Source organism: Drosophila albomicans, chromosome 2L (genome assembly GCF_009650485.2).
Source record: "Drosophila albomicans strain 15112-1751.03 chromosome 2L, ASM965048v2, whole genome shotgun sequence".
Classification (NCBI taxonomy): Eukaryota; Metazoa; Arthropoda; class Insecta; order Diptera; family Drosophilidae; genus Drosophila; species Drosophila albomicans.
Window position 1 is genome coordinate 20,801,563 of NC_047628.2, and position 26,073 is coordinate 20,827,635.

Sequence of the window (26,073 nt, forward strand, 5' to 3'; positions counted from 1 at the left end):
CAGTTTATAAGTGGGATATTTAAAACCAGGTTAAGCACAACATATTTGGACAATAATTAATTTGTTTTGCTTGATCTTGAGAGTAATTGATGGTTTAATAGTTTGTTTTTGACAATAACAAACTTCATTGTATTTTATCACCAAGACATCATTTATAGTTGAGATGAAATTATATTTGTTTATTTTGCTTGTTAGACAAATGAAAATAAACGCAACGGAATTAGAACTTGTGCTGATTTGTGATGTATCTGTAATGTAAACATGTAGTTATAATTGAGATTTCCCTCTTGGTTCTAAAAATACAACATTGTAGTTGGGGATGTTTAAAATGGGATTTAAAATCGGTTTATTAGTTACAAAAATCTTAATTGTAATCATTTTTTAGGCACTTTTTTGTAACACAATTCGTTTCAGTTTTCGTTTTTTGTTTGTGTGAGTTTGCCCAATAGGGCAACTTATTTGTACATTTAAAACAACATACATAGATCCTAAAGATTCACTAGTCTAGACTGTCAATATAGCGACAATATATAGTATATATAAAATGGGTAACACACAGACAAAAGCTTAAAGATAGTAGTTTTCGTTTGAGATTTGTAAACACTTTTCAAAAACTTAATGGCTATGAGTATTCGTTAATTCGTAATTCGATGTTGTAGTGGAAGAGTAGAGTTTTTGAAACTTAAGTAAATGCATTTCGTTAAGTGGGATGCAAATTGTTGCTCTCTCTATTTAGAGGGCAGTAGCAGCATTTTAAGCTTGTCCGATTCGCTCATAATCGTTGGTTCCTTCTGATGCCGTGGTCCAAGCAGCGATTGCATTTCCGTAGCTTCCTCCGACAACAGTTCGTTGCGCTGACGACTTGCCGCATTGAGCAATCGCATCGCCTGCTGCAGTTCATCGTTTCCATAGCTGGGCAACGTGTGTGTGGCAATGTCGAAGGGATTGGCCTGTATGCCCACATCACAGCTAGTCTTGCTGTTGCGTGAATTTGGTTTGCCTGTTGAGAGTCGCGAGTACGAGCTGTGCAACATGATGTCGAGTGGAATATCGAGTTCAGCCGAGGAGCAGCTCAATGAGTCACCGTTGACATCAATTGCAGCAGCCAATTGTCGTGCATATTTGTGCTTGAAATCACTATTCGAATCCATATCGAGATCGAGATCCAACTCCAAGCCGCCGTGTTTGTGAGACTTGTTGGTAGATTCCTTATTGCGTGACTTGCGACTACGCTGCGAGTTGCGAGAATGACGATTGGATTCCCCAGACTTTTGCATGTGCTTCAGAAAATGTTCTAATGCCGCCGCCTTGTTGCCATTGTTGGGCAGCTCTTGGATTTTTGGCCCAGCATCGACATCATCATCATCGTCATCGTCGTCGCTTAACTCCTGCTTGACCACCACATTGAGATCTTGTATCTTGAACGAGGCACGCGAATTTTCTTCCTCGTCTGAGGACGTGGTCATGCCTTGATTCTGCAGAAAAGGCAATATAAACTGTCCATTCTTTTGTATGAATTCGTTGATGATTGTGGGGTCGAGGCCCCCATTGCGACGCCGACTGCTGTTGTGCTGCTTTTTGGTGCTCTGGGCAAACATGCCCACTTTGTGACTAGCATTTGGATACGTGGTCTTCTTCAGCGCAATCACTTGCGACTCCACCGAGGTGCTGCTCTCCCGACGTCCACGTCCACCGGCGCTGCTGTATTTGGTGCGTCCGCTGCTGGCCGCAATGAAATCGCGACGCCGTTGTGTGCGCTTATTGCTGCTCGAGGCGTAACCACCATGTTTTCCATGTTGTCGCGAACGTGAAGCAACTTTAGTTTTCATTTCAGCAATCTTCACTGAGACCTGCGAGTCGACTGAGTTGCGACGCGATTCCACAGACACGTGACGCACGCTCACACTAATCTCCGAGTCCAGCGAGTTTTTGCGTCCAGCCTGGCCTTGACTGGAGGAGTTTGTGTTGCCTGTTGTGACGCCAGTCAGGGCCATGCGACGTTTCACACATTGCGGCAAATAATGCACCCAAGTGGAGCTTATCTCGTTCGTTTCGGACGAGTTCAAATCGTTCACATCGAAATTTAAGCCCACTGGATCGGTGTGTGTATTGTAGAGGGTTATAGATAGTCGGCCCTTGTCCTCAAAGTCCTTGCGCTTGGCCCAAGTCTGTGCAATGACCTTGTGTTTGGGCATCTTGACTTCCTCGACGACCTCCTTGCCACACTTTCTAGAAAACAATCCATTTCAATGTTACAGAGCATACAACTGCCATCAGGGAAAGCATATGTACATACTTTTTGATGTAACGCTTCCAGGTCTCAATGGAGGACGGAGTCCAGCACCACGTGGACATTAAAATGCCCGAGCTGAATAGGCAAAGCAAGTGCAACTGAAGCACGCCGACGCTGGGACGATTCTCTATCTTACACACGCTGTTCTCATCAAACACCGAGGTGATGCGACAACTGCAAAGGGAAGAATGATTCATTAGAAGATTGCAAGTGGATTGTAGTTCGCTTTTACTTACATTATGTACTGCCTAAGGCTTTCGGCCCATTCGGTAGAGTGGCGAAACTCCGTCACATGACAGGCGATGGCAACGAGTATGAAAATTAATGTTAACAACGCACAGACGCCCATTCGCATAATAATCAAATGGATTTTATTACTAGCCGATGTCGATTTAATGTCGTTGGCAAAATGCTTTAGGCCAAACAGCATTATCATGCCACGCGTTATGAAATAGCCACCAATTAGAATGACGCCGCACAGAGGTCCAAGCAGCAAACCGGCACGCATCGAATGATTTGTGTAGCCAACAAAACAGATGCCCACAATGCCGCTGCCATCAACCTCACTCAACGCCATCGTTGTGATCGTTAGCACCAAGGGCAGCGACCAAGCCACCAGATGAAAGTATGAACCCTTCTTGTCGATGCGATCTTGCACATGGCCCATGGCCCGCCAATGCCACGCATAGGTGAGGAACACAAACCACACCATGCCGGCAGTCAAAAAGTAGTATACAAGCACAAATATCACAATACAGGAGAGATTCTCGCCGGCCGTGGGCTCCGAGTGACGCAGTGTGCCATCTTTGCGACAGACGATATCCTCGCGAGAACCCGACGTGAACTGCACAAGCCAACTGCAACGGCATAATAAATAGTTTATTAATGAAAGAGTGTTAGTAATCGAAAACATATAATAGAAATTACATGAATATGATTTTAATGTTTAAAGAAACAATGAATTATATTAAGCAATTAAAAAAGTTCAGTAATAGTTATATTGTAGTATTTTAATATTTAACTCACCCAAAACAGGAGATAAGAAAGCATAGATTGATGTAAAATACAATGACAGCTGGATATTTGTTGGCATTCTGCCAGTCAATGAGAAAAGTTGCGACCACAAACAGATTCGACAGCAGGCATAAAGTTCCACCATATCCAATGAGCTTGTGAATCTGTCTATGCTCATCGTCCGTGTACAACGGATCCTTGCATTGCACGCCGCAGCCCTCAATCCCGGGATAATAGCTCGCCGCGTTGTCGGCGGGCACCAAAGGTGCCAAACATTTGCCCGTTACATTGAATTTCATTTCGCGGGCATCATTACTGCACTTCATGGGAAACAAGGTTTCGTTGCAGCGCAGAAATTTTGGGAAAAATGTTGTGTTGTACAGCATGCGACAGGGTTCGAGGGTAATCTTGCACATTTCATACGAAGGCAGGTAGACCATGTCCTGACCATTGATTACCTCGCACTTGGGCTTGAAAACGGCGCATAAAAATGGCTGCCAAGGCAACACATCAGTTAGACAAACGGATAAATATGGTAATTGGTCGATTGCTTACCTGTATAACAGCCCAGCACTTGGGCACATGTCTTAGCGCATAGTAGACACTCAAGGCCTCATCCAACTCCTTCTCCTGGCGATAGTCCGTCAAGCCCAGACTGGTAAAGCCGTAGGGCAACTTGGAACCCAAGCAAGTGTTGTGTGTGGCATTGACTTCGAGGCATCGTGAACGACGCACACAGTGTATGTGCCGGCTGTCGAGATCAATCAGCCAAGGCTTATCGTCCTTGCCCTTTTTGCCATACAGTCGATAATTGGTTGTGCCATTGATTGCTTCTAGATCGCCTTGAGTTGAGCTCGCTGGCGTGGAGCTAGAGGCGGGCGTGGCAAAGAGGGCAGCGGGCAGAATGAAGAGCAACAGGCAGCTAGCAATGAAAGTGCTCCTAGCGAAAAACAAAAAGATATCAATTAACATTTAAATGAGTTACGTTTTTTGCATACTTACGGCATCATAATGTTGTTGTGAGGTGAATATGCCGCGATCGCTATTAATATATTATAGTTTTAAACGCAGGCTTTGTGAATATTAATGTCGAAGATGGGAAGACAGAGGCGCAATGCAAGCGCCTTCTTTGGTACCAAAAAAATCTCACAGTCAATGCATTTTGCTGTCGTTTTTGTGTATTGCTGCCTAATGCTGCTGTAGCAGCTTATGCAAATTTCAAATGTATTCGAAGCACTTAATTCACAAAAATTAAATAAAAATAAAAACTAAAAATGCAAAATGCAGAACCCGCGCACACAACGAACGAAAAAGCAATAGCAGCAACAAATGAGCGTTTTGTGATTGTTGTTTGCAGACCACCCACACAGCAGTTATCGTTAATCGTGTACATCGACCATCTATCGAAATGCAACCAGTCGCGGTTAATGGTTATCGATGTCTGGCGTTTCTTTACAACCCTGGCCGCAGTTTGGCTTGTGCAAATTTTTATGAAAAAGAAAAAGAAGAAGGGCTTGGGAATTTAAATTAAACTTGTGCGTCTATTTTGTACAAACAAAGCGGCCAAATTCTCAATTGAAGGCATGGATGCCACAGCTCCAGCCATAGCATCGCATGCTCCAAGCGAGACAAAGTTACAAATACTACAACAACCCCCGGCGACCGCGGCGGCCGCTGCGGCAAATGAAAATGGTGTACAAACAACAGCAGCAAAAAAATCGGAAACACAAACAGCAAATTTAGTTGGAAGTGGAACTGGAACTGCTGGGCCTGTGACTTCTTCTGGTAAGTATATACGAGATTAAGATAGAGGGAGCGGTATAAATGTTATTGTTTTGGGTTCCATTTACAACAACAATTTTTGTTTACTTGCCTCCCGCAGCAATGCATTCCAATGTTGAGGCTGGAGGAGAAAAAGCGCAAGAGGCGCAGAAAAATGCGAAACTAAAAACAGAGCTAGCGCCCACTGAAAAGGTATTGATTACCATATGTAGTGCGGACCGCAAGAATAAAAAGACCTTCATGTCCTTGCCCAGCCGCAAGGATGTGATTGAAAAAGGTAAGTAAAACAAAGTTTTGTTTTTAATGTCCAGTTAAACACAATTCACGTTATTCACTCTTAGATATGTGCTAATTTATGTTGCAACTTTTCTTACAGCACACAAATTTGGACTATCGGGCAGCACAATTGTGCTGGAGAGTAATGGCTGTGAGATCTGCGAGGATGAAGTGCTACTCTTTGCAGCCAAAGAAAAAATCTTGTTAATGCTGCTCGCCGAAAGCGACGAATATGTCATATTACCTCCACCCTCGCCATTGAATCGATCTGAACGCGCTGGCAGCTCCATTGATCCCAGCTTTGTTTCGAATGCCAACGATTCTACAGTGTCTAACGATGAGACACTGTCGCTTGCCAGCGTTACACCCAGCAACTCAAAGACATCGACAACGGCTCAATTCAAAGAGTTTGCGATACCTTGGACAAAGGTACCTAATGACATTATGAAGCTGTTGCGCGGTAAGACCAGTCTGGGCAAGCGTCTCAATACGCTGGCCAATCTGCTGGTAGATGCACTGAGAGAGCGTTCCGCTCACATACCTATACGCGTATTTCGTGAGGTTGCCCAGCAGGCGGCACAGAAGTACCCGGACTCGTTACTGGAAAAAGATCGTGAGGGTCAACAGATTGCAACTTCGCCACAAGCGCTCATCTCAAAGATGATCAATCGTAACAATGCGCTCAATCGTCCACAAAAGCGTGCGAGCTCTGGCAGCTCTGACATACACATCAGCAACAGCAGTAAGAAACGCAAATCTACCAATGCAGGAGGCGGAGGAAGTGGATTGGCGTCCAATGGCAATGCCAAGTCAGCTGCACTCAATCGTGACCTGGAGGAGAAAAAGGAATTACTCATTGCCAGCTATCGTGGCAGTTCCAAAGTGGAGTTGGCCACCATTGCCGAATATATGAAGGAATGTTTTCCATTGCAGCGTGCATTCTTCAACAATAGCGAAAAGATACCCGATATTACGGCTATCAAGGCCAACTGGCCGTATATTTTTAACAAAGAGCAATTGTATCAGCATTTTGAGTTGCTTATGTCAATTGATCCTCGTTTGTTGGAGCAACGTTTTGCGAGTGAACGGGAGCGCATCTTTAAATTTTTTAAGACGTCCAAAAATAAGAAAGTCAATGCACTGGAAGAGAATAATGCGAATCTAGTGCGTGGTTTGGCCTATCATTTCAATGAGGATCCCGATTACATATTCAAGCACTTCGAAAATGGACCCTTGCCCAAGGATGTGCTGCAGCACATCAATCCAACCAATGCACCCTGGGTGGCTCTAGTCAGTGAGTGATCGGAATGCTTTTACTTTATCACTCTTTATTCATATATTAATTTTGTGTTATCATCGTATTTTAGATACACCAGCTGCTGCTGGAGGCACTTCAGAGGCAACCTCAGAGGCAATGGTGTACATTGAGGGGCAAATAATGAGTACATTTGCTGCCACAGATGCCGATTTACCCGACATCATTGCGCAATTGCTCTGCTACTATTATACCTTCAACATGATGTACCCCAAGGAAGCCAATCAAACACTCGAATTTATTGTCGTCTATTTTGTGCAGCATGCGCCGGAACAGGCGCGTAACTCCAAAAAGAGCATCACATCCAACAGTAAATTCAATCAACTAATTGCCAAACTGGCCAATGCGAATGGTTGAGAGCAGACACCAGTCTAATTCTCATCTAACTGCATCGTATCGAATCAATCGTCGTCTCTAATAACAAAATACTGTTTTTAGTTTACAATATTTATTATTTTTGCAAAGAGAAAAACAATTTCACTTATACTCTCCCCCCTATGTCTAAGTTCTGATTTACATTAAAGTGTGTAGTACTTATATATGTATGTTATATTTAATTTCGAAACTTATTGTTTGGATTTATGGCATAGTTGTTCCTCAAATCGTTGATCATGAAGTCCATATCTTCTCCTTTATCATATGCACGATTCGCTACTCGTGTAAGCTTCCTGCGCATAACATTACGCTGTTTATCGTTTAGTTGCCGCTGATCTGTGATGTTTATCATAGACTTTTGTTTTTCAGAGACGTTGGGCGTCGTCTGCGCGAAAGGCTTCCCTTTGGCATAAGGCTTTCCGTGAGCGTTGAACTTCCCGTTTGCGTTCGGCTTTCCCTGAGCTTTGAACTTCCCTTTGGCATTAGTCTTTCCGTGAGCGTTGAACTTCCCGTTGACCTTCTGCTTCCGCTGAGCGTTGAGCTTCTCCTTGTTATTGGGATTTCCCTGAGCGTTGGATTCCGCTTTCGCCTTGGACGAGCCATCACCGTTGTCGTTATCATTGAAGCTTTCCCAAGTGGTTGTTTGATTACGCTGTGCTTCTATAACATTTCGCCTGTGATTCTTCTCGCGTTCTTTCAGGATATCCTTAGCCTGCTGACTGTCCATATTAAAGCGATCTGCACTGCGCGCTTCCTGTTCATCGCCTACAATGTCGTTCTTCACGTGCTGCCAGGGTTTCGCCTCCTCGGGCACTGGAGGTGGTGCTGCGCGCACATATGGCGTGGGCCTGAACTTTTGTTGGCCCCATGTTTTGGAGCGTTCTTTTATTTGATTTTTGTGTCTGTTAAAGTCACGCTGCGGATTGTAATTATTTTTTTCTATACGACATTTTCGCCGTTTATTTATTTACTTTGCCTGTCGATGTTTCGATAATTAAGCCTTTCGATAATGTGACATGCGCTATTTCAATACTTTTCGATAAATGCTGCTACATGAGAGGTAGTCCGTAAATAAAAATTTTTAAATTTGTTTTGTGAAACAAATGAAAGCTTTTCAAAGCGCAATATTAAAAAATACAAATTTAAAGATATATAGAATATCAATTATTTCAATAATGTTTTTTTTTTAATTTTTTCAAAATAATGTTTTTATTTTTAATTATGTGCAACCATTATCGGTGGATTTTTGATAGGCAATGTTAACCTGCCGCTTATATCGATATACATATTTGCTTGAAACACGTGCGAGCGGAATAAATAGTTGTTTTTTGACCCAAGGCGCTTAAGAAATGCAAGACGGCAGAGAAAGACGTTCCAGCGGCAATTGGCAGAATAATTCCGGCTCCCAAAGCTACCATTACTTAAATAATAGTGGTAGTGGCGAGCAGTTAAACAGAAGCTGGTCGGATGCGAATCGAGGCAATAATCAACGCGGTCAGCAGCAGCATCAACAGGGACCCAACTTTGGTCAAGCGAATCACGACTTTCCCAAATTTCGGGATCCCAGCCAGCAGAAACAACAGCACAATCGATTTACACAAAACCAGCAATCGGATCGAGGAGCCGGCGGTGGCGGTGGTAATAACAACAATGATGAACGCAAGCATCGTCGGGGTGGCAATCAAAAACGTGGTGGTCGCAATGGCGGGGCTGGTGATAACGGCGGTAATGGCGGCGGTGGCCGTCGCCGACGTAACGGCGGTGGTCGCGGTGGCGGTGGCCATAATAATCGATCTGGCGGCCGCGGCGATCGATCTGGTGGCGGTGGTCGCAACGATGGCGATCGACGCGATGGTGGCACTGCAAACGGACCTTGGTATGATGAGCCAATGGAAAGTGACATTTTTTATTTTACAAATGGCCATATAAATAATATGGACCAAATGGAGCCACTGCCATCAATATCCCCGGCACCTGCAGAAGCGGCACATGTGCCAACTGCAGAAGCAGCTGCAGCACCAAGTGTTGAAGCTCCCAGTGAATCGACGCCAGTCAATCCAGCAATACCACCCACCACCCTAATTAATGCGGCCAATATCAAGAAGGAGAAGAAAGATTCATTACCCAAGGCAACGGTCACAAAGCCAGCGGAAAGCAGCGAAGAGAGTTCATCAAGCAGCTCGGATGAAAGCACTGAAGATGGGGAAATTGTCACCAAACAGAAGGCAGCTGCAACTGTTTCAACGACTAAGAGCAAGCCTGCTTCATCGTCCTCTTCCTCCGAAGAAGATTCATCCGAGGAGGACACGCCGCCGCCGGTTAAAACCAAAACTGTTGCCAAGGAAGCGACAAAGTCGAGTAAAAAATTGAAAAAAGTCCTATCGGAAGAAGACGTTGTCTGCATTGGCAATCAGTCCAATAAATTCACAATATCAGATGAGGATAACGACGAGGAGGAGGCGGAGGACTCAGAAGCAAAGAGCGATGCAGAAGTCAAGAAGGATCCTGCGAATAGAAAGGGCGGCTTGATGTGCTTGCTCTGCGATAAAAAAGTAGGTACTTCTAAGAAGCGACTTTTTAATAATTGCTAATGGTCACAATATTATTACAGGGACACAGCTCGTTTGAGTGCCAAATGATTTGCAGGAATTGTTCGGGACCGTATCATAGTCTAAAGAATTGCCCACATCCGCCTAACCTCAACATTGCTGTGCAGGCATTTATGGAATTTACAATGCAGCAAATGGCCGCCCTTAACATGGACAAACGGTTTGCGTTTCCAGCTGGCGTTGTAGCTGCTGCAGCACCAGCCGTTGTGCCACCTGTGGCGGCTCCTACTCCAGTTAAGTCCAAGAAAGAAAAGGAGAAACGTGCTGCTGCAGTGGCTGCTGCTGCTAAAAAATTAAAGAAAACTCCAAAAAAGAAAATTAAAATGGAGGCTAAAGAAAGCGATGATGATGATGATGACGACGATGCAGATGATGCTTCAGAAGATGCAAGCAGCGATAACGCCACAAGCAGTGATTCCAGCAGTGAGCCACAGCAGCCGGCAGTAAAGGCGAAACGTAAGCGCAACACAGCGAAAGCAGTACCCACTATAAATCCAGCAGCGGCAGCCGCAGCCGCGGCAGCTTTTCCATTTCCCTTGCTGGCAGCTGGTGCACCATACAACTCCATGATGTATCCATATGCAGCGCCGTTCAATTTCCCTAAATAGATTTACGAATAAAATTTTTGTTTGTATATAAACAAAACAATTTCTAATATAAAACTAAGTGACGACTGCACTTGCAATTCATTAAAATCTGTAGAGATTTCTACAAACATTTTATTTTAAATGTTTATATCTTTTCATACATAAATATAGTTTTGTTTTGTATGTATTTAAGAAATAAGTCATATTAAAATTAGTGCGACAACTGGAGTTAAAATCATTGTATTATTTTGATGGTGAAATTGTTCATAATATGACCGTTAATTCAAAATTAAAGGTAATATTATATTATTTTCTTTATAAAAGTGTTGAAATGCGTAAAAATGCACTTATGCATATGTGAAAATAGGCAGATAATAATTTAAAGTTTACATTTTCTTTAGAATTGCCATCTAGTTTTTCTAATAATTCAAACTAACAATTTAAACGTTGGCGCTAATTTAAGAGTTACCAAGGTTTTAAATATGGCACATTTTGAGCAAATTGTGATTTTTGAAATACTGTATGTGGTCACACTGCAGACCAGCTGTTGCTCGTTCACCATGCTGCAGCAGTTCGCAGCTTGTTTTGTGTTTACAACGCTCTAAACGTGTGTTTCAAGTGAAAATTGATAATACAAAAACAAACGGTTAACATTCGTTCTAAATATTTATCGCACACTCATACAGTAAGTGGATACTACATATATATTTACTTACAATTTGTACTATAACACACACACTACAAAACCTGTGGATTCTGTATATGTTCCTCCTGATTGGGCGGGTAAAAATTGCGAATTGGGAGGGAATTTCACACTCTAATTTGAGCATAGGGAACGCCGTTCGCGATCACGGTCACTTCCGCAGCTAGTCGGATGCGACATGCCGCGTGGATCGATGCCAGGCTTGAGCAGCGACTGTTGCAGCTCCCAGATGATTTCGCTGGCCAGCACATTGACAGCCAGCATCAAAGCCGTCTCAAAGTTGAGAGGATTGACCGCAAAACTCAATATGCCAAAGGCAATTTGCTTGTAAAGGAAGTCTTTGTCCAGTTCGAGCAGCTCCTCACGTACCTCCATGATGCGATTCTCAAAGTGACACTGTATGGCGGCAAACACTTGTTTATCCAAGCCGACCAAAAGTTCGCGTTTAAACTTGACCAAATAGTGTTCAATGAACACCACTTGACTGCGATTCAGATGCGGCAAGTGAACTTTCTCCTGCACCACCTGGTCACCAATTTGGCTGACCACCAGCGAGGTAAGCGATCCCGCTGGCGTTGGACGGCGATCGGTGCAGGGACGCACATCAACAAACGGATGGATTTCGTAGCTACCCATGCCAATGGTGCAGGCAACTCCGCTGAATGAGACGTGCGAGACACGTGAATTATTCTTGGGTTGCATGGGAATCTTCACTGTAGTCGAGGGTATCTCCATGGCCTTGTTATCACGAGCAAAGCCAATGATTTGCACCGATTTCTGTGGGAGAAAGAAGTGAGATTTAATGTCAGTGCATAGTCAAGGGGATAAAGTGATTGCCAGAATTCTCAGGATTAAATTTGGAAAGATATTAGGGAACTTATTTGGTAAGAAACTCTGAATTCTCAAGAAAACTTTAAAGCGCATTAAATTATACGCGCTTTAGTATTTTTACCGCATTTGGGTATTTTCTAAGATTGCAATTGATTACTACTGTTATTATCTAAAAGTATTCATCAGAAGAGTACTTACATAATTCACATATTTCTTGGCATCGCACATAAAGTTCATGATGCGACTGATGAGCACAGACATCGCACACTCATCGTCACTCAAATCGATGTTAAAGTCCTGTAATATGTGATTGAGAATATATTGGGCAGCCTTATAGATGGGATCATTGGTAGCAAAGGTAACCGGAGCATGTCCATCCAAGGCAATGGCTGCGTTGAGGGCATAGCAAAGTTCGCTGTCCAGCAGACCATCAAAGGTGGCCTGGAACTCGTCGCAGAACGAAGGTTGTGTGCGCTTGGACACAGAGGGTTTCCTTGATTTCTTGCCCTTAGAACGCTTAGGTTTACGGGCTTTGGCCACCTGGCGTGAACGATCCTTAATGCTATTCTGAATGGCTTCCCATTTGGCGCGATATCGCTCCTTGTGGCTCTCAATGAAACTCTCGCGTTCCGTTTCCATTTCACTGAGCAACATATCGATACGTCGCTGATTCTCAATGCGTTCATTGAGACGCTTGTGCCAGGATTGTATTTGGCCTTCGGTGTGCTTCATCAGTCGCTGTTTGTGCAGATTGCGCATGTTCTTGTTATAGCGATCCTTCTTGAACTGAAACAGTTTCTTCAACTTGATCAAATGCTTGCGCTGCAAATCCTGATGCAGTCCAATGTGCGTCTGCACACGCATATTTGTGAGCATCTTGCGATGCTCCAGCAGCATCTGTTGCATGGCCGCCATATTCTCCAGCCGCTTGAACTTCTCCTCGGTGATGTTGTATAGTTGCACTTTGCGCATGTGTCGCTCCTCGTCCAGACGTTGCTTTCGCGCCAGGACCTCTTCCTTGGTGTGATGCCGTCCTGCCGGATTCAGATCGTCGCGTCGAGAAATGCTTTCAGCATTGGCAATCAGCAAACGATCATGACGCTCGGCTTCGCGTTGCCTGTATGCCTGCAGCACATAGTATAGCTGCGATTTGTGCAGATCCTCGCGATACTGATTGAAGTCCTTCAGGTTGCAAATGACCTCGTTCTCATCTGTGATCTCGCCATTCTCGCGCAGTCGCTTTAAATTACGTTCGTTCGAGTAAAAGGTCTTCAAATTCGAGTCATGCAATGGATTGTACTCTGGGATGTGCACTGTCATTGAAGAGTCAAACTCTTGCATGCTGCATTTGAACTAGAGGGGGTAGAGACCTTAATAATACTCAACAAACAGCAATATCATTATCATATTTGTACAATTTTGAATATATTTTTATAATGTTTTGTACCACTTACCGTATTGCCAATCTTATCCTTTGAGAATATCACCTGATTGCCGGGACATTTGAGCATGGGCAGCTTACAATTGAGCGGTATTAGCTCCCAGCCTGGCAAACTATTTATGGGTAATCCAGTCTTGTAACTAGGTTGCTTGGACGTCACTTGGCCAACAACCACTTTGTTGCGGCGCGGCAACGATAAAATATCAATCATTTTTCCGATATATGTATGTTTAATATTTCTGTTGATTTGAAATAGAAAAAAAGATTTTTTTATGTAAAATGCTTACATACTTATTATATTCGAAAACGACTAAATGTAATATTCTGAAATACTAAAACTCGTAAAGTTTGTCTCTTAGCCTACTGTGACAGCTTTTCAACTCTCTCTTACTCTCAGTTAAAGTTTTTTTGTAGTCGCAAAGCTTTTACTCTCTTCGAGTTGAAAACTCGACAGCTTCCGTTGTCCTTTTTACTTGTTACTTTTGCTCTTGTTTGTTTATTTTGTTGTTCTTTATGTGTCCGCTGCTTATCAAAGCTTTCCCTGTTGTCACTTCGTTTAGCTGTTGTCCTCTCTCTCTCTCTCCCTCTCCCTCTCTTTTGTGACTTGTCTTTGTTCTTGTTGTTATCGTTGCCAAGGGGCACATTGAACCGGAAACTACAGAAAATGCAATTTATTTCGAAGCATAATTCAATCTACATAGTATACAGGTAAACAGGACTTTCTAAGCCTTTTTTCAATTTACCGAATGCGATTTAATTTCTTGTTACATGACTTTTTCTTTTCATTTTGGAATTCTGAATTGAAGCGAAGTTATTTTTAGGTTTACTCTCATTATCTGCATCTAATTTATGACTTATGGGAACCTGATAAAACAATATTTATTGTGTCGTTATTCGTAATCGATAAAATTGTAATAAGGACTGGATGAAGGAATATTTGGTTTAAAAAGAACCAAAATGGTTTACAAAAATAAAATTAATTCAGCTGATATATTTCTGTTTATTTCTGAATGATTCATACAATTTTGCTTCGGTTGCGTTCCACTGTTTAAGATGGTCTCTCGCTCCTTAAGTTTATCTTATGCAAAATAAACAAACTTTGTCATTTTATTGATACATAATTTTTGTATGTTTGTTGTTGGAATTTGCGTTACGATTTTACGATGTGCTTCACCCGCAATCCGCCACCGCAGAACCTATTGGCAGAGTTATCTTCTGGCTCCTGGCTGCCATTAGACTCGCTTGATTTGATATTGGCAGAAAGATTCCAGCAGCAGCAGCAGCGAGTTGTGTAAGTCGTCGTCTTGGGGGCGTCCTCGTTGTTCTGCATTCGCCGTAGTTGCGGCATCATCAGAGTGTGTGGCATCAACATAAATATTTGCCAATGGGTCGGTCAGCAGTCGACTAAGTCGGCCAGTCTGGCGTCGTGAAGTCTATCGTCTGCGGCATTTCTGCTGCTCACGGGTGCCATGTAAATAAAATCACATCAAGTGCTGAAAGTACTTACTGCTCGCACGTGCTCCAAATACGCTCTCGAGTGTGCTTTCCATTTCAGCTAACATCCCAAACATGGATGGCCTCACCTCAAAGGCAATGCGATATAAATAAAAAATGATGCCTAGCATCCTGTACACAAAATCAAAAAAAAAAATAAAAGAATAAATGGAATGTGAAGCGAAAGGTGCGTGCCAATTTCTGGTGATAAGTTCTTACCTAGCCTGGACCATTTCCTCTTATATAATAGTTACTTCCTGTTGCCAGCTAGTTAATCAGCGATGACAGCGTGAGTCGTGTTAATGCGTCGTGAACTAATTGCTTATACGACAAGTTGGTCGCTGAACCAATGGTGCTAGTTCTTCTTGAATCGTTTTTGAGAAAATCCAAGAAAAAATACTGCTGCTCATAATCATTATTAAAATTGTTTGTAAAAACATTTCTTTTCAAATCTTTGACCTTGAGATTAAGTTGAGTTTATTTAAAAATGTTTTATGTTAAATACATAAGTTAATTTTATAGATTTAGAACCTTACAAAAATAATTCTTTCCCAAAAAGTATTTACATTGCTTTCTAAAAATAATTTTTAAGTCAAATTTCTACAATCTATTATATTATTTTTGAAATTATATATTCTAATCGAAAAATCTATGCTATGAAATCATAGCAAAACTTCAAAAGATTTTCAAATTATTTTCATTGCAATTCATCCAAGTTTTTCACTGTGTTTAGCAAAGTAAATCAGTGCATCTCTAAGTTGAGCGATTTTCACGCGTTCATCTCAAATTCATAGGTTATTTTTTCCCATTCCACAATTGACAGAGCAACTCCCACTCTAAACTCCAAAATCTACCCCAAAAAGCATGCCACACATTCACATATCAGGATAGTTAGTTTACACTGAGTAAATGAATGTGTGTGTGTGTGTGTGTGTGTGTTATGGCGCTCCAGACCGGTCTTTAAGCTTCAAACGTTTTACCGGCAACCAGACAGCTGTGACAAGTCGCTCTCTCACACTCGTACTCTCTTTCGCTCTGTTTCTCTTTCTTTCTGCACACTTCCCACTCTCCATTTGCTTTCAATTGTGAAAAGCTTTTCGCTTTCAACTTCAATCGCTTGAATCGCACTTGTGCTTTCAATTGCATCAGGCTGTCGTTTTGGCTTTGCCAGAGCTTTGCACACAGAGCATTACTCAGTTGCTTCGCGTCCGTCTGACGAGTTGGTTCGTTGTGTTTTTGGTGAAACGCCACTTGTGCGTTACGGTTTTGCTCCCCGCTCTATTTCTGTCTCGCTCGCTCGTTCGTTCTCTGACTGTATTTCTCGCTCTCGTTGTTGTGACTGTTGCCTGTGTGTTTCTGTGCGTGTGCGTACGTGTGTGTGTATATGTGGGGGAGCAAACAACAACAACCACAACGACAACAACAGCACGCAGAAGAGGAAGAAAAGCAAAAGCAGTTGGCAAAGGGAATCATAGAGCAAAGAATTCATATGAATTGGGGGTGGGCGGCGAACAAGCAAAACGACAACCCTGTAAGCACCACCACCCCCTCGGAACGTGCATAAAAGCGTGATTCTTAACTGCGCCATTCACACAAACACACATGCACACACGCATACTTACACACACACAGTTATAAGCGCGAGCATATTCACAAGTGACAACAAACAAACAAACAACCAACAATAACAAAAAAAAAAAAAGAAACAAGAAAAGGTGACAACAGACAACGACAACGAAGTGAACAACGCGCAGGATAATTGCACGCGGATTACATAAACAGCACTCGTCGCGCCTCGTTTCGCTTTGTGGGCGTGGCATTCAAAAGCAAGCAAACAAACCAAAAGCCACAAAAACAACAACAACAACTACAATTGGAATAACAATAGCAGCAACAAGAGCAGCTGTAATGTGCCATTGCCAGCAAACGAGATTAATTCACATCATTCACTCATCAATTTCATCATTATTATCATCATTAACACAATGCGCAACGCGTCCAGAGCGACGCCACTAGCAGCAGCAGCGACGCCGCATCAGCAGCAGAAGCAGCAGCAGCAGGAGCAGGATCACATCATCACCATCAGCACTGCCAGCTTAAGCGAGCAGTCACAGGAGGCGCCACTCAAACATTATCAAACACCAGCAACTGTAGAGGGCGCTGCAACTGCAACTGGAACGGGAGCAGGAACAATTATCGGAGCGACAAACGTACAGCAATCGATAACACAGGGATCACAACAACAATCGTCGGACTCCACATCGAAACGATCTGGTGGCGCCCTCTGTCGTGTCAGTCAGCTAGTCAGCTATCAGAATAACATTGCCGATGTGCAGCATCGACGGGGACGTCGTCTGCATGGACTGCAGTTGCCGCTGCATCCGTTGCAGCTTTTCGGCTGGCTTGTGCTGCTGCTCTTCGGTGTGGCCAGCTATTGGGTATTAATACCAGCATTTCATGCACCCATTCAAGGACCCCTCTATGGTCTAATCTCTGGCCTGTACGTCGTGCATATTGCCGCCCATTTGACCGCTCTGCTGACCGATCCCGCCGACAAAGAGTTGCGTCGCGTGCATCGCAACGATCGCATTGTGCCCGAATTCGATCGCAGCAAACACGGTCACGTCATCGAGAACGGACGGTGTCATTTGTGCAACATTCGCACCTCGACGCCGCGCACCAAACACTGCTCCGTGTGCAACAAGTGTGTGGGGAAGTTTGATCATCATTGCAAGTGGCTGAATCACTGCATCGGCTCGCGCAACTATGTCGCCTTCCTAATGTGCGTCGTCAGCGCTGTGGTGGCCACGCTGGTCATTGTGGCCGCCGTCATTGGCCAAATTGTGCTGTACTATGTGCAACCCGATTGGCTCAGCTTCTATTGGTGCAACAGTCGCTTGGAGTCGACGGAGTTGGAGTCCAGTGACTACATCAATCTCACGCTAAGTCTGAGCAATGGCACCATGATGCTCTTGGAGCAGGAGACGGAGGAGCAACAGCTCTATGTGGACACACAACTGGATAATCTAACGGTGTCCACGTTGCCCACGCTGTTGGACAACTTTACGGCCCTTCTGGAGCAGACAACGACAACACCGACGACGACAACGTCGCAGGTGAATCACACACAGGTGACACCGCTTGTCGCTGGCATCGGGGTCCATGAGACCATCTATCTGCTGCTCCTGGGCGTGCTAGGTTTGCTGGCCGCCATTAGTGCCGGACTGCTGCTGCATCTGTGCTTCTTTCACATCTACATCTCGTTCCTGGGACTCACGACGTACGAGTACATTCGCAATCATCGACAGGCGCAGGAGGCGAAAGCCAAACAGTTGCTCGAGCAGGGCAAAAATGGGGGCGTGCACTTCAATCCACAGTTGCCCACACTGCAACATCCGTCCAAGTTGCCTGCTGCAGGCACTCAGCTCTACTGCTGCTCCAGCGTGCCGCATCCCAATCAACAACAGCAGCAGCAGCCGTTGCCCGATGCAGGGGGAGCAGCAGGAGTAGCACATCAGCTGCATTGTTGTGCCAGCTCGAGGGAATTCCATCAGCAGGCACGCCAAGCGGTCTATGTGTGCTCGCTGCTACAGGAGCGACGCCACGATCATCTCCAGCAGCAACTGGATGCAGTGGATGCTGCGCATGAGGCGTCCTCGTTGCGTGCCTCGTTCCACTGCTGCTCGAGTTATGCGGCCAGCGCCATGCAGCGACGTGTGAGCACGGCGGCCAGCGCTAAGGCGGCGCTTGAGCCGCGACAGCGTGCCCCAAGGGGCGTGGCAGGCAGCGCCGCTGCCTATTTGCAGTACACGGAACAGTGCACGCTTTGCACGTTTCAGTTGCGGAGTCCGTTGCGCGGGGGTCGCGGAAGTGCAGCGGGCAGCAGCAGCACACGGACTCTAGCCAGCCAAACGGCCACGCCCTCGGCCTCGTCGTCGGCATCGGCCGCTGGGAATATATCGAAGCATCAGCGCTGGCGTCGAAAATGGAATTGTTGCGCCAATGTGCCCGACAGTCCGGATGTGCCCAACGATCTGCTCGCTGCGTTGTCGTATCGCGAGCACGCCGCCACCGTCAGTGGCAAGATCAATGCCAGCGAGCTGCCCGTGCAGTTCATACGCAGCCTCGAGGTGCCACATGGCGGCGGTGGCAACGAGTTGCCGCTGCCCCTGAAGACGCCGCGCAGCTCCCGCTTGCGGCACATGCTGCGACTGCTAGGACGCTATCGTCGGACACGTTGTCAACGGGGCGGAGCTCATGGGAATCACGGTGTGGCAGCGGCGGAGCAGCATGTGGCCGCCATCAAGCAGAATCAGATACGTCCGCTGCAGCTGGCGGGACGAGGCTACGATGCGGGCTACGATGCCTCGACGACGACGCCGCCACCGCAAAGTTCGCCGAGTCGCAACAGCAGCGACAGCATCAGCAACAGCAGCGAGCTGAGCACAGATCACGGCGGGAAGGAACTAATGCTACTGCCCACCAGCGTGATACGCGACGATTGTGTCACGACCAGCTATCAGTTGACGCTGCCACCCGCATTGCCGCCACCCACGCGTCGCAAGATGCCCAATGCCAGCGAACTGGCTGAGCTCGCCGAAACGTTGGGCTTTGTCACCTCGCATTCACCGTCATCGGCATCGTCGCATTCCTCGTCCAATTGCAGTCGCCAACTGCCGGGATTGGGCAACGTCTATCGACGTCAGCGGCGCAAGCATTTCCTGCGCACACGATCGCCCACATTGTCGCCCATCCATGAGTCGGGACTGTCGAATCCCACATCGCCGCAGCCGTTGCGTCACAGCCTCGTCAGCGGCAGCGGCAGCGCCAACAGTGTGGCCAAGTGTTCGCCGGATGTGGCACGTTCCTCGGCGTCTCTGGTGCAGAATCTCTGCGGTCTCGCCGGAGAAGCGTTGCGCAAGACCGCCTCGAATAGTTCGCTGCAGAGCATCAGCTCGAACTCGAGCAGCACTTAAGTAGAAGATGGTGGATTGTAGACAGTTCCTTGCATGGTTTCTGCTTAGTCCATAGGTTAGTCATTAAAAGATGCAAAAAGTGGAAACTCCGTTTAAATCCCAGTCCAGTTTCCAATTATGGGAATAATACGCATTCAATCCGTCGGTTACCAAATTCAAATTCAAAGTTTGAGGCTTTATTTCACTGTAAATGCCCCCAAATTGTCTAGGCGCTATAAGTACGATATTATTATATTATTATTAAATACGCAGTAAAAGCTAAAACTAGTTCTATTATTTAACTAATTCTTGTTGGACTTTGATGTCGATTTTTTGGGTATTGATTTTGATGTGGTTTCCTAATGAAATTCCAAATTAGTTCATTGAATTCTTGCTCATTTAGAAAATTATTTCTTAGCCAGAACTTTATAAAATTACTTACAGAGCGAAGGATTTATTTTTGTTGTTCGATTTTTAAATATCAGTAAAAGCCAAAATAATTCATAATATTTAATTTTTAACTAAAGTTAATTGAATTTCTTAAATTATAATTATTATACATTTATTTGGTGCAAAGTCATAGATATACCTGCAGAGCGAAAGATTTGATATGATGTATGCGGAAAAGGCAATTTCTATTCTTCTTTAACTTTGTCGTCGATTTTCTCTCATTGCTTTTGATGTGGTTTTCTGATGAAATTCAAATCATAAATGAAATTTGTTTCCTTACTACAAAGTCAAAAAATAACTCTTTGAATGTTGTTTAGAGCGAAGGATATAATATTACTTTCTATTATTAAAGTTAAACTTATTTCATCTTCTTAATCTTCGGCGCAGCATTTGCTATTTGATGTGGTTTTCTAATGAAAATGCCAAGTTATTGATTGAATGAATCTCTCTATTATTTAATCACTTAATATTTTAGGTTCAGTTATTTTCGTCTTAAAAATTCTACTTTTAAATTCTAAGTAAAATTTAAACGTATTTTGATTATTTAACAACTCCTGACTGCTTTGGATTTCCCACCGTTTTACTATTTATTTTTATTAAAGTTAATATCTTTATTTTTTCTCTTCTTGAAAAAAAACTGTGGAAATGTCTCAAATGTTAAAACACGCATAAGGAAATTCAATATTTTTGTTGGTTGAATAAACATGTTTCTTTTGAATCCTGAAAGTTTAGTTTAAACTCTTGCTTCTCTGCTTGTGTTAACATTCTTTTGGAGCAATCTATCAGAATGCAAACCTTGTATCTATTATGCAAAATGCTTAGTATAGCAATCTTATGCAAATTGCTATGAGTAATAACTTTGTCCGTCTATCCATCGACAATTCCAATCCAATTCCATTGCTGTTGATTTGTGTGCGATTCATATTTTTGTGGCATTAGTAGAGGGAGAGAAGACACTTGTTCGCACTCGTTCGCAATTGCTTTGAATGCGACGAAACGCATTCAACTGTATTGAAAAGGTTTCGCTGCCTTCTCCACGGCAAATTCCTCCGCTCACAAATGTGTGCTATACAATGCGCATATATTTTTAGTGATTTGCACCTGAATCTCGCCTCCCACATCACTCACCTCTCGTAGTAGAGAAGACAACACTTAACCGCACACAAATACAAACACAATCACAATACGCTTTTCAACTAAATATCGTGAGTTGTATCTGTTGGATGGCTTCGCTTCGCATTCGAATTCGCATTCGCGTTAAATATGCAACAGCCTGTCATGTACAATTGATTGCAAGGGGGAGGAGAAGTATGACTAGGGAGGAGGAAGTGGCATGCGGGGAATATGCAATTGTATTCACTCACTCTGCTAGTCGATATTGATTTTCATTTTGAAAACTGTTAGCTGGGGCGTCGCTGATTACGGTTACAAGTATCTCTCTAGCTCTAGTTTCCACACACAGCGCAAAATTATGAAGCAGTTACCGAATCTCATTTGATTTGGTTTATAGGGGGGAAAAATGGTATAATGAATAATGAAAGGGTTTTTTATTTAATATTTATATTTATTATTATTATTATTTAGAGGTTAGTTATAATTAAAATTAATACTAACACTATTGGTAAAGCATTATTTAGTATTTATATTTATTTAACTTCAATAATTATAAATATAATATTTCCACATTCCTTTTTTATCTTTTTTACAATTTAAATTTTATTTTAAATCTTGTTTAATTTTTTATTTTATTTTAATTTTGTAAATTTTTTTGGTAATTTACTAAAGATTGCTTTGACTGAGAATAATTACGAAAATAATATTTTTACATTTTAAATTCTTGTTACATTTTTTATTTTAGTTTTATTTTTCTACAGTTCTTTGTTAATTCACTAAAGTTTGACTGCAATTAAAATGAAATACAATAATTATTAAAATAATACTTTCACGTTTCTTATTTTTATTTATTTTTACTTAAATTTTATTTTAATTTCTTGTTACATTTATATTGATTTGAAATTAAATTAAAAATATATTTTGTTTTAGATGTTTTATGGTTATATTAATATTAAAATTATATGTTTTCATTTTTTTTTTTTATTTATTATTTATTTTATTTTATTATTATTTTCTTTTCTTTTTATATATATTTTCATTTCATATTATTTTTCATTCACTTCATTTTAGTTAATCATAATTTTTCATGTTTATTTTTCTTTTCTTTTTTATTACTTAATATTCTCTTTTAGTTTTATTTAATTCTTTTTGTTATTTTCAATTTTCTACGCAATCTAAACTTGAAAATGTAAAGTATTCAAAAATGCTTAAAGTGATTTTTGGTTGCTTGATTTAATTTCCCCATTTTACTCTCTGTGTAGCTGCCGATGTCGATGTCGATGTATCTGTATCTATGCGTCTATGTTGAAACAGAGCTCCATCTTGTTGTGACTTTGCAACATTTGCGCAAACAGAAGTCACATACACAGACACACACAAAGGCACCAAACACACACACCCACACATGTGCTGCAGTTGCAAAATGGTTACGCAAATGTTTTCATTCAAATTCAATTCAAATGCACTGGCAAAAGTTGGCAAAGCTCCCTCTAACAATGCCCCGAAATGTGTGGGCAGCCATTGCGTAATACCCACTGAGCATAAACATGTGTGTATGTTAAGAGTGAGAGAGAGAGAGAGATAGACAGTAGAAGAGAGAGTGGGAAAGACACTTTACAAACTTGACAAGGCTAATGAAAAAAGTTCAACTCCATAGTTCGGCATTTTCACATAGGACACAAAACAGGAATAGAACTCGTAATGGGAAAAAGAAGTAGGAAGGGGAAAAAGAGTGGGGAAGAGGCAATAGAGGAATAGGGAGCGGAAATGGGGGACAGGAAATAGGGAAATTCCTGGCTAACATTAAATATGCCTCAACATGAATTATTAATTCCGCAGCTGAAAATGGAAATGATGCGTCAAAAAATGTGATTGAGTCGGGACTGGCAACGCGACTGACACGTACGTCACACAGACAGACAGAGTGGAGAGAAGGAGGAGGGCGGGTACACGAAAAGAATGGATTGCTGCAGATACTCGTCAAGACAGTTAGAGAGACAGTCATAATGCACACAAGAGAAGAAGGCAGAAGAAGAAATTGTAGAGTGAGGCAGACAAACAACACTCCAATCTACTCTTAAAGTCGACAGCTCATGCCATTGAGACTGACAGCAGCAGCACTGCAAGATTAGTTGGCATACTCACTCGACCCCTCAGCAATTGTATCAACTTCGAAACTGATTTGCAACAGCAACAATTTGATGTATGTGCTTTGCAGTGCTCAGATTCTAATACACTAAAAGGGTATTAGCACCGAAAGCAACTCGAATTGTCGACAAATTAAGTTATCAAGGAACTTATTTCATTGTCTAGATATGATATATGGGTAATTCTTTCTTTTTTCTTCCTTTTCTAAAGTGAAAAAAAACATACACAAAAACATTTTTTTCTTTTTTGAGTAAAGATTAAACCTATAGCTCTTGATTAGAACTTTAAATAGATAGATGATTTTGGAACTATTTTTCTGTTAAAAGTTAATTGCGAAAATTAACGAAGAATAACTTTTCCTTATTATTAAAATCGTTTCAGTTCATGTTTTTTACTGTAAATAGTTGCGCTGGAATTTATTAAAAAAACACTAAGTTTATCATCACCTTAGCAACTTTACTCTTTAAATATTTTCAAGACATTTTATTTAAATACTTTGACTTTATTAAGTTGTTATACTTCATTTAAATTTTTATTTTAAATGCATAAATTCAAAAAAACGTTCGTAATTTTCAGATTCTAAAAAGGAATCATCACTTCAATTATTTGAAAGATAGCAAGTTTTCCGTTAAAGCATAGATAAGTAATTGTTGTCAAACAAAACTTTCAAATTTATCACTATCAAATTTATAGCTGAAAATTCCAAGAATTGTCTCTTATCATATTACGAATCTGTTGCAATCTCTTCGAGTGTCTGTCTCAATCAAACTATAATTATATCTCTTCACGCTGCCCTGTCTTTTCCCTGTCTCTGCCATCTGCTGTAGCAAAATAATGTCAGCAATTTATAGCAATTGTTTGTTCTATTACTCTGAATTTAGATGCCCAAATTGTAAACGTAATCACTTTGCGGCAGCTGGTCACATTGTACCCAATTGTGCCACAACTGACAGGTTAATTAAAGTTGCTAAGCTGGGTCACTTTACTCTAACACACACACACACACATGGCTATATGATTGCTATATATAGTTGCATTGTTGTTGTGTCAGCCATAAATGTTATTTTACCTCCTCCTCCTCTTGCTCTTTTCTCCGTGTGTGCTGCAAAAACATGTCGAGTCCTAGACTAAGTCGTGTCTCTCGCACTCTAATTTCGACTTCAGTGCAACAACTGACATGTATTTTCATTCTATCGTCTCGTGTGACATGAATAGAAAATTGCAAAAATGGGAAAAATGGGTAGAATATATGGGAAAAAGTCGACTCGCAACAATAATATTAAATGGAGTTTGAATTGAAGTTCTGTTGACTGCACTTCAACTGGCAAAACTCACAAATGTGTGTTGTCCGTGTCTGTGCAAAAAGTCGAGCAAATTTCCACTGCACTTGCTCATTTCCGGTTGGAGTATGAAAAAGAGAAACAAAAAGAGCACAACAAAAAAGTGTTGCATACTTTTTAGCGCACATCTTCCTACTTTCCCTGTGCTAAAATGCTTAATTTGATGGCTCTTGGCATTAACAATTTAGCGCTGCACCTGCTGCCACTCACAGTCACACACACTAACACAAACACCTTCACACACACACATATACACATTTTATGGTGTTGCTGCTTCATTATATTTAACTTGCTGTCAAGTTGTTTATACCTTCACATTTAGGGCCAAGCGAAGAGCTCATTAACTTGGCTTGTCGTTCGTTCGGTTTGGCAAACATTGTTGCAGCTTAAGCCAAATTGTTTATCGCCATTATAATTGCATTAAATCATCTGTAAAATTAACAACAAACAAGTCTAGAGAAGGATTTACAATGTTGCAAAGCTACTATTTTAGTTCTTAAATGAAGTATGAAGAATTAGTAAAGGAAAATCTGGTATAGAATTTATTCTAAACTAATATTCTTATAATAGGAATACTTTATTATATTTTCTTTAACTTAGAATCTCTTAATGCACAACAATTTTCTCATTAGTTGTATTTTTAAATTTAATCAATATTATTGCTGATTTAATAGTATTTTTGTAGAATGAGCCAGAGACTTAGGAAAAGCTTACATATATTCTGAAAAATTATTAATGTAAACTTTGTTGTTAACCACTTCTCTAAAGAGCTGACTATTTTGTTATTCTGATATATATATATTATAAAAATGTTTTTTTTTTATAAAGGTTTACTTTTAAAACACTTCTCTAAAGACCTGAAGAGGTTTTTATTGTGAGACCTTTTATGTATGTAGTTAAACTTAATTAGTTTTAATTCGAAGCCATTCCTTAAATATTTGAATGACAGAAGAATATTCATTTTATAGTTTAAGAAATTGATATTTCATTTTCTTTGTACCTTTAATAGTGTATTCTTCTTAAAGTTTTTCTTAAATTAATTTAAAGACCTTTACTTGGCATTTTCTTGTGCACTTATTTGAGGTGTTCTTCTATTTTCTATTGAAATTCTTTACCCAAAGTTTTTCGAGTACAGCAAAAAGTAAAACGTAGTATCATAGTTAAATAAATAGAAAGTTGTTCTTGTTGAGGACTCGCCCATTTCTGGCGTTCTAGCAATCCTCCAGAGTTATCATCATGCAATCGGCATTCAAGGCTGCTTAACGCTTGCTTTGTGTCTGTGAGTGTGTATGTATGTGTGTGGCACCTGCCACACTTTGCAGTCTAATGCTGCTGCAACCTGCGTCG

At 41.9% G+C, this 26,073-nt stretch overlaps 7 protein-coding genes across 9 annotated transcripts in view; 4 read left to right on the forward strand and 3 right to left on the reverse strand.

Annotated features, from left to right (window-relative positions):
- Window positions 1-319: 319 nt before the first annotated feature.
- LOC117564117 (protein smoothened) lies at window positions 320-4,659 on the reverse strand. 2 transcript variants are annotated; one of them, XM_034242774.2, is made up of 6 exons: window positions 4,310-4,659; window positions 3,863-4,247; window positions 3,320-3,801; window positions 2,530-3,150; window positions 2,297-2,467; window positions 320-2,229 (listed from the first exon to the last, which is right to left on the reverse strand). In XM_034242774.2, the coding sequence occupies exons 1-6, from the start codon at window positions 4,315-4,317 to the stop codon at window positions 729-731; spliced, it is 3,168 nt and encodes a 1,055-aa protein (XP_034098665.2). In that variant the 5' UTR covers window positions 4,318-4,659; the 3' UTR covers window positions 320-728. The 2 variants fall into 2 exon arrangements, with proteins under 2 accessions (XP_034098665.2, XP_034098666.1); XM_034242775.2 differs by having other exon boundaries at window positions 1,985-2,225.
- A 103-nt stretch (window positions 4,660-4,762) lies between these two features.
- LOC117564119 (uncharacterized) lies at window positions 4,763-7,219 on the forward strand. The gene is made up of 4 exons (XM_034242776.2): window positions 4,763-5,092; window positions 5,190-5,366; window positions 5,466-6,659; window positions 6,733-7,219. The coding sequence occupies exons 1-4, from the start codon at window positions 4,891-4,893 to the stop codon at window positions 7,035-7,037; spliced, it is 1,878 nt and encodes a 625-aa protein (XP_034098667.1). The 5' UTR covers window positions 4,763-4,890; the 3' UTR covers window positions 7,038-7,219.
- On the reverse strand, window positions 7,110-8,072 carry LOC117564126 (uncharacterized). The gene has a single exon (XM_034242787.2). The coding sequence runs from the start codon at window positions 7,780-7,782 to the stop codon at window positions 7,234-7,236; it is 549 nt and encodes a 182-aa protein (XP_034098678.2). The 5' UTR covers window positions 7,783-8,072; the 3' UTR covers window positions 7,110-7,233.
- A 226-nt stretch (window positions 8,073-8,298) lies between these two features.
- On the forward strand, window positions 8,299-10,461 carry LOC117564120 (protein mushroom body miniature). Its single transcript, XM_034242777.2, has 2 exons — window positions 8,299-9,607; window positions 9,667-10,461. The coding sequence occupies exons 1-2, from the start codon at window positions 8,405-8,407 to the stop codon at window positions 10,270-10,272; spliced, it is 1,809 nt and encodes a 602-aa protein (XP_034098668.1). The 5' UTR covers window positions 8,299-8,404; the 3' UTR covers window positions 10,273-10,461.
- Window positions 10,462-10,784: 323 nt separating this feature from the next.
- LOC117563535 (tRNA-dihydrouridine(16/17) synthase [NAD(P)(+)]-like) overlaps window positions 10,785-26,073 on the forward strand; it is a 31,300-nt gene continuing 16,011 nt past the window's right edge. Inside the window, exon 1 of one of the 2 annotated variants that reach the window (XM_052002901.1) lies at window positions 10,785-10,936. The gene's annotated coding sequence lies outside the window, so the exon portion shown is untranslated. The remainder of the gene's footprint in view (window positions 10,937-26,073) is intronic. The other variant, XM_034241914.2, reaches the window with a different exon arrangement.
- On the reverse strand, window positions 10,905-13,547 carry LOC117563533 (uncharacterized). The gene is made up of 3 exons (XM_034241913.2): window positions 13,240-13,547; window positions 11,984-13,138; window positions 10,905-11,731 (listed from the first exon to the last, which is right to left on the reverse strand). Exons 1-3 carry the CDS (start codon window positions 13,435-13,437, stop codon window positions 11,069-11,071), a joined length of 2,016 nt encoding a protein of 671 aa, XP_034097804.1. The 5' UTR covers window positions 13,438-13,547; the 3' UTR covers window positions 10,905-11,068.
- LOC117563532 (uncharacterized) lies at window positions 15,901-20,001 on the forward strand. The gene has a single exon (XM_034241912.2). The coding sequence runs from the start codon at window positions 16,706-16,708 to the stop codon at window positions 19,694-19,696; it is 2,991 nt and encodes a 996-aa protein (XP_034097803.1). The 5' UTR covers window positions 15,901-16,705; the 3' UTR covers window positions 19,697-20,001.

Excerpts from the sequence above, each read along its gene's own strand:
- LOC117564117 (XM_034242774.2), bottom strand. Across the intron at positions 3,802-3,862 it reads AGTGCTGGGCTGTTATACAG|CCATTTTTATGCGCCGTTTT; the intron begins GTAAGCAATCGA and ends TTGCCTTGGCAG. Across the intron at positions 3,151-3,319 it reads TTTCTTATCTCCTGTTTTGG|TTGGCTTGTGCAGTTCACGT; the intron begins GTGAGTTAAATA and ends ATGCCGTTGCAG.
- LOC117564119 (XM_034242776.2), top strand. The coding sequence starts at position 4,891 with ATGGATGCCACAGCTCCAGCCATAGCATCGCATGCTCCAAGCGAGACA. Across the intron at positions 5,093-5,189 it reads TGGGCCTGTGACTTCTTCTG|CAATGCATTCCAATGTTGAG; the intron begins GTAAGTATATAC and ends TGCCTCCCGCAG. Across the intron at positions 5,367-5,465 it reads CAAGGATGTGATTGAAAAAG|CACACAAATTTGGACTATCG; the intron begins GTAAGTAAAACA and ends CTTTTCTTACAG.
- LOC117564126 (XM_034242787.2), bottom strand. The coding sequence starts at position 7,782 with ATGGACAGTCAGCAGGCTAAGGATATCCTGAAAGAACGCGAGAAGAAT.
- LOC117564120 (XM_034242777.2), top strand. The coding sequence starts at position 8,405 with ATGCAAGACGGCAGAGAAAGACGTTCCAGCGGCAATTGGCAGAATAAT. Across the intron at positions 9,608-9,666 it reads GCTTGCTCTGCGATAAAAAA|GGACACAGCTCGTTTGAGTG; the intron begins GTAGGTACTTCT and ends ATATTATTACAG.
- LOC117563533 (XM_034241913.2), bottom strand. The coding sequence starts at position 13,437 with ATGATTGATATTTTATCGTTGCCGCGCCGCAACAAAGTGGTTGTTGGC. Across the intron at positions 13,139-13,239 it reads AGGATAAGATTGGCAATACG|TTCAAATGCAGCATGCAAGA; the intron begins GTAAGTGGTACA and ends TACCCCCTCTAG. Across the intron at positions 11,732-11,983 it reads CCAAGAAATATGTGAATTAT|AAATCGGTGCAAATCATTGG; the intron begins GTAAGTACTCTT and ends TTTCTCCCACAG.
- LOC117563532 (XM_034241912.2), top strand. The coding sequence starts at position 16,706 with ATGCGCAACGCGTCCAGAGCGACGCCACTAGCAGCAGCAGCGACGCCG.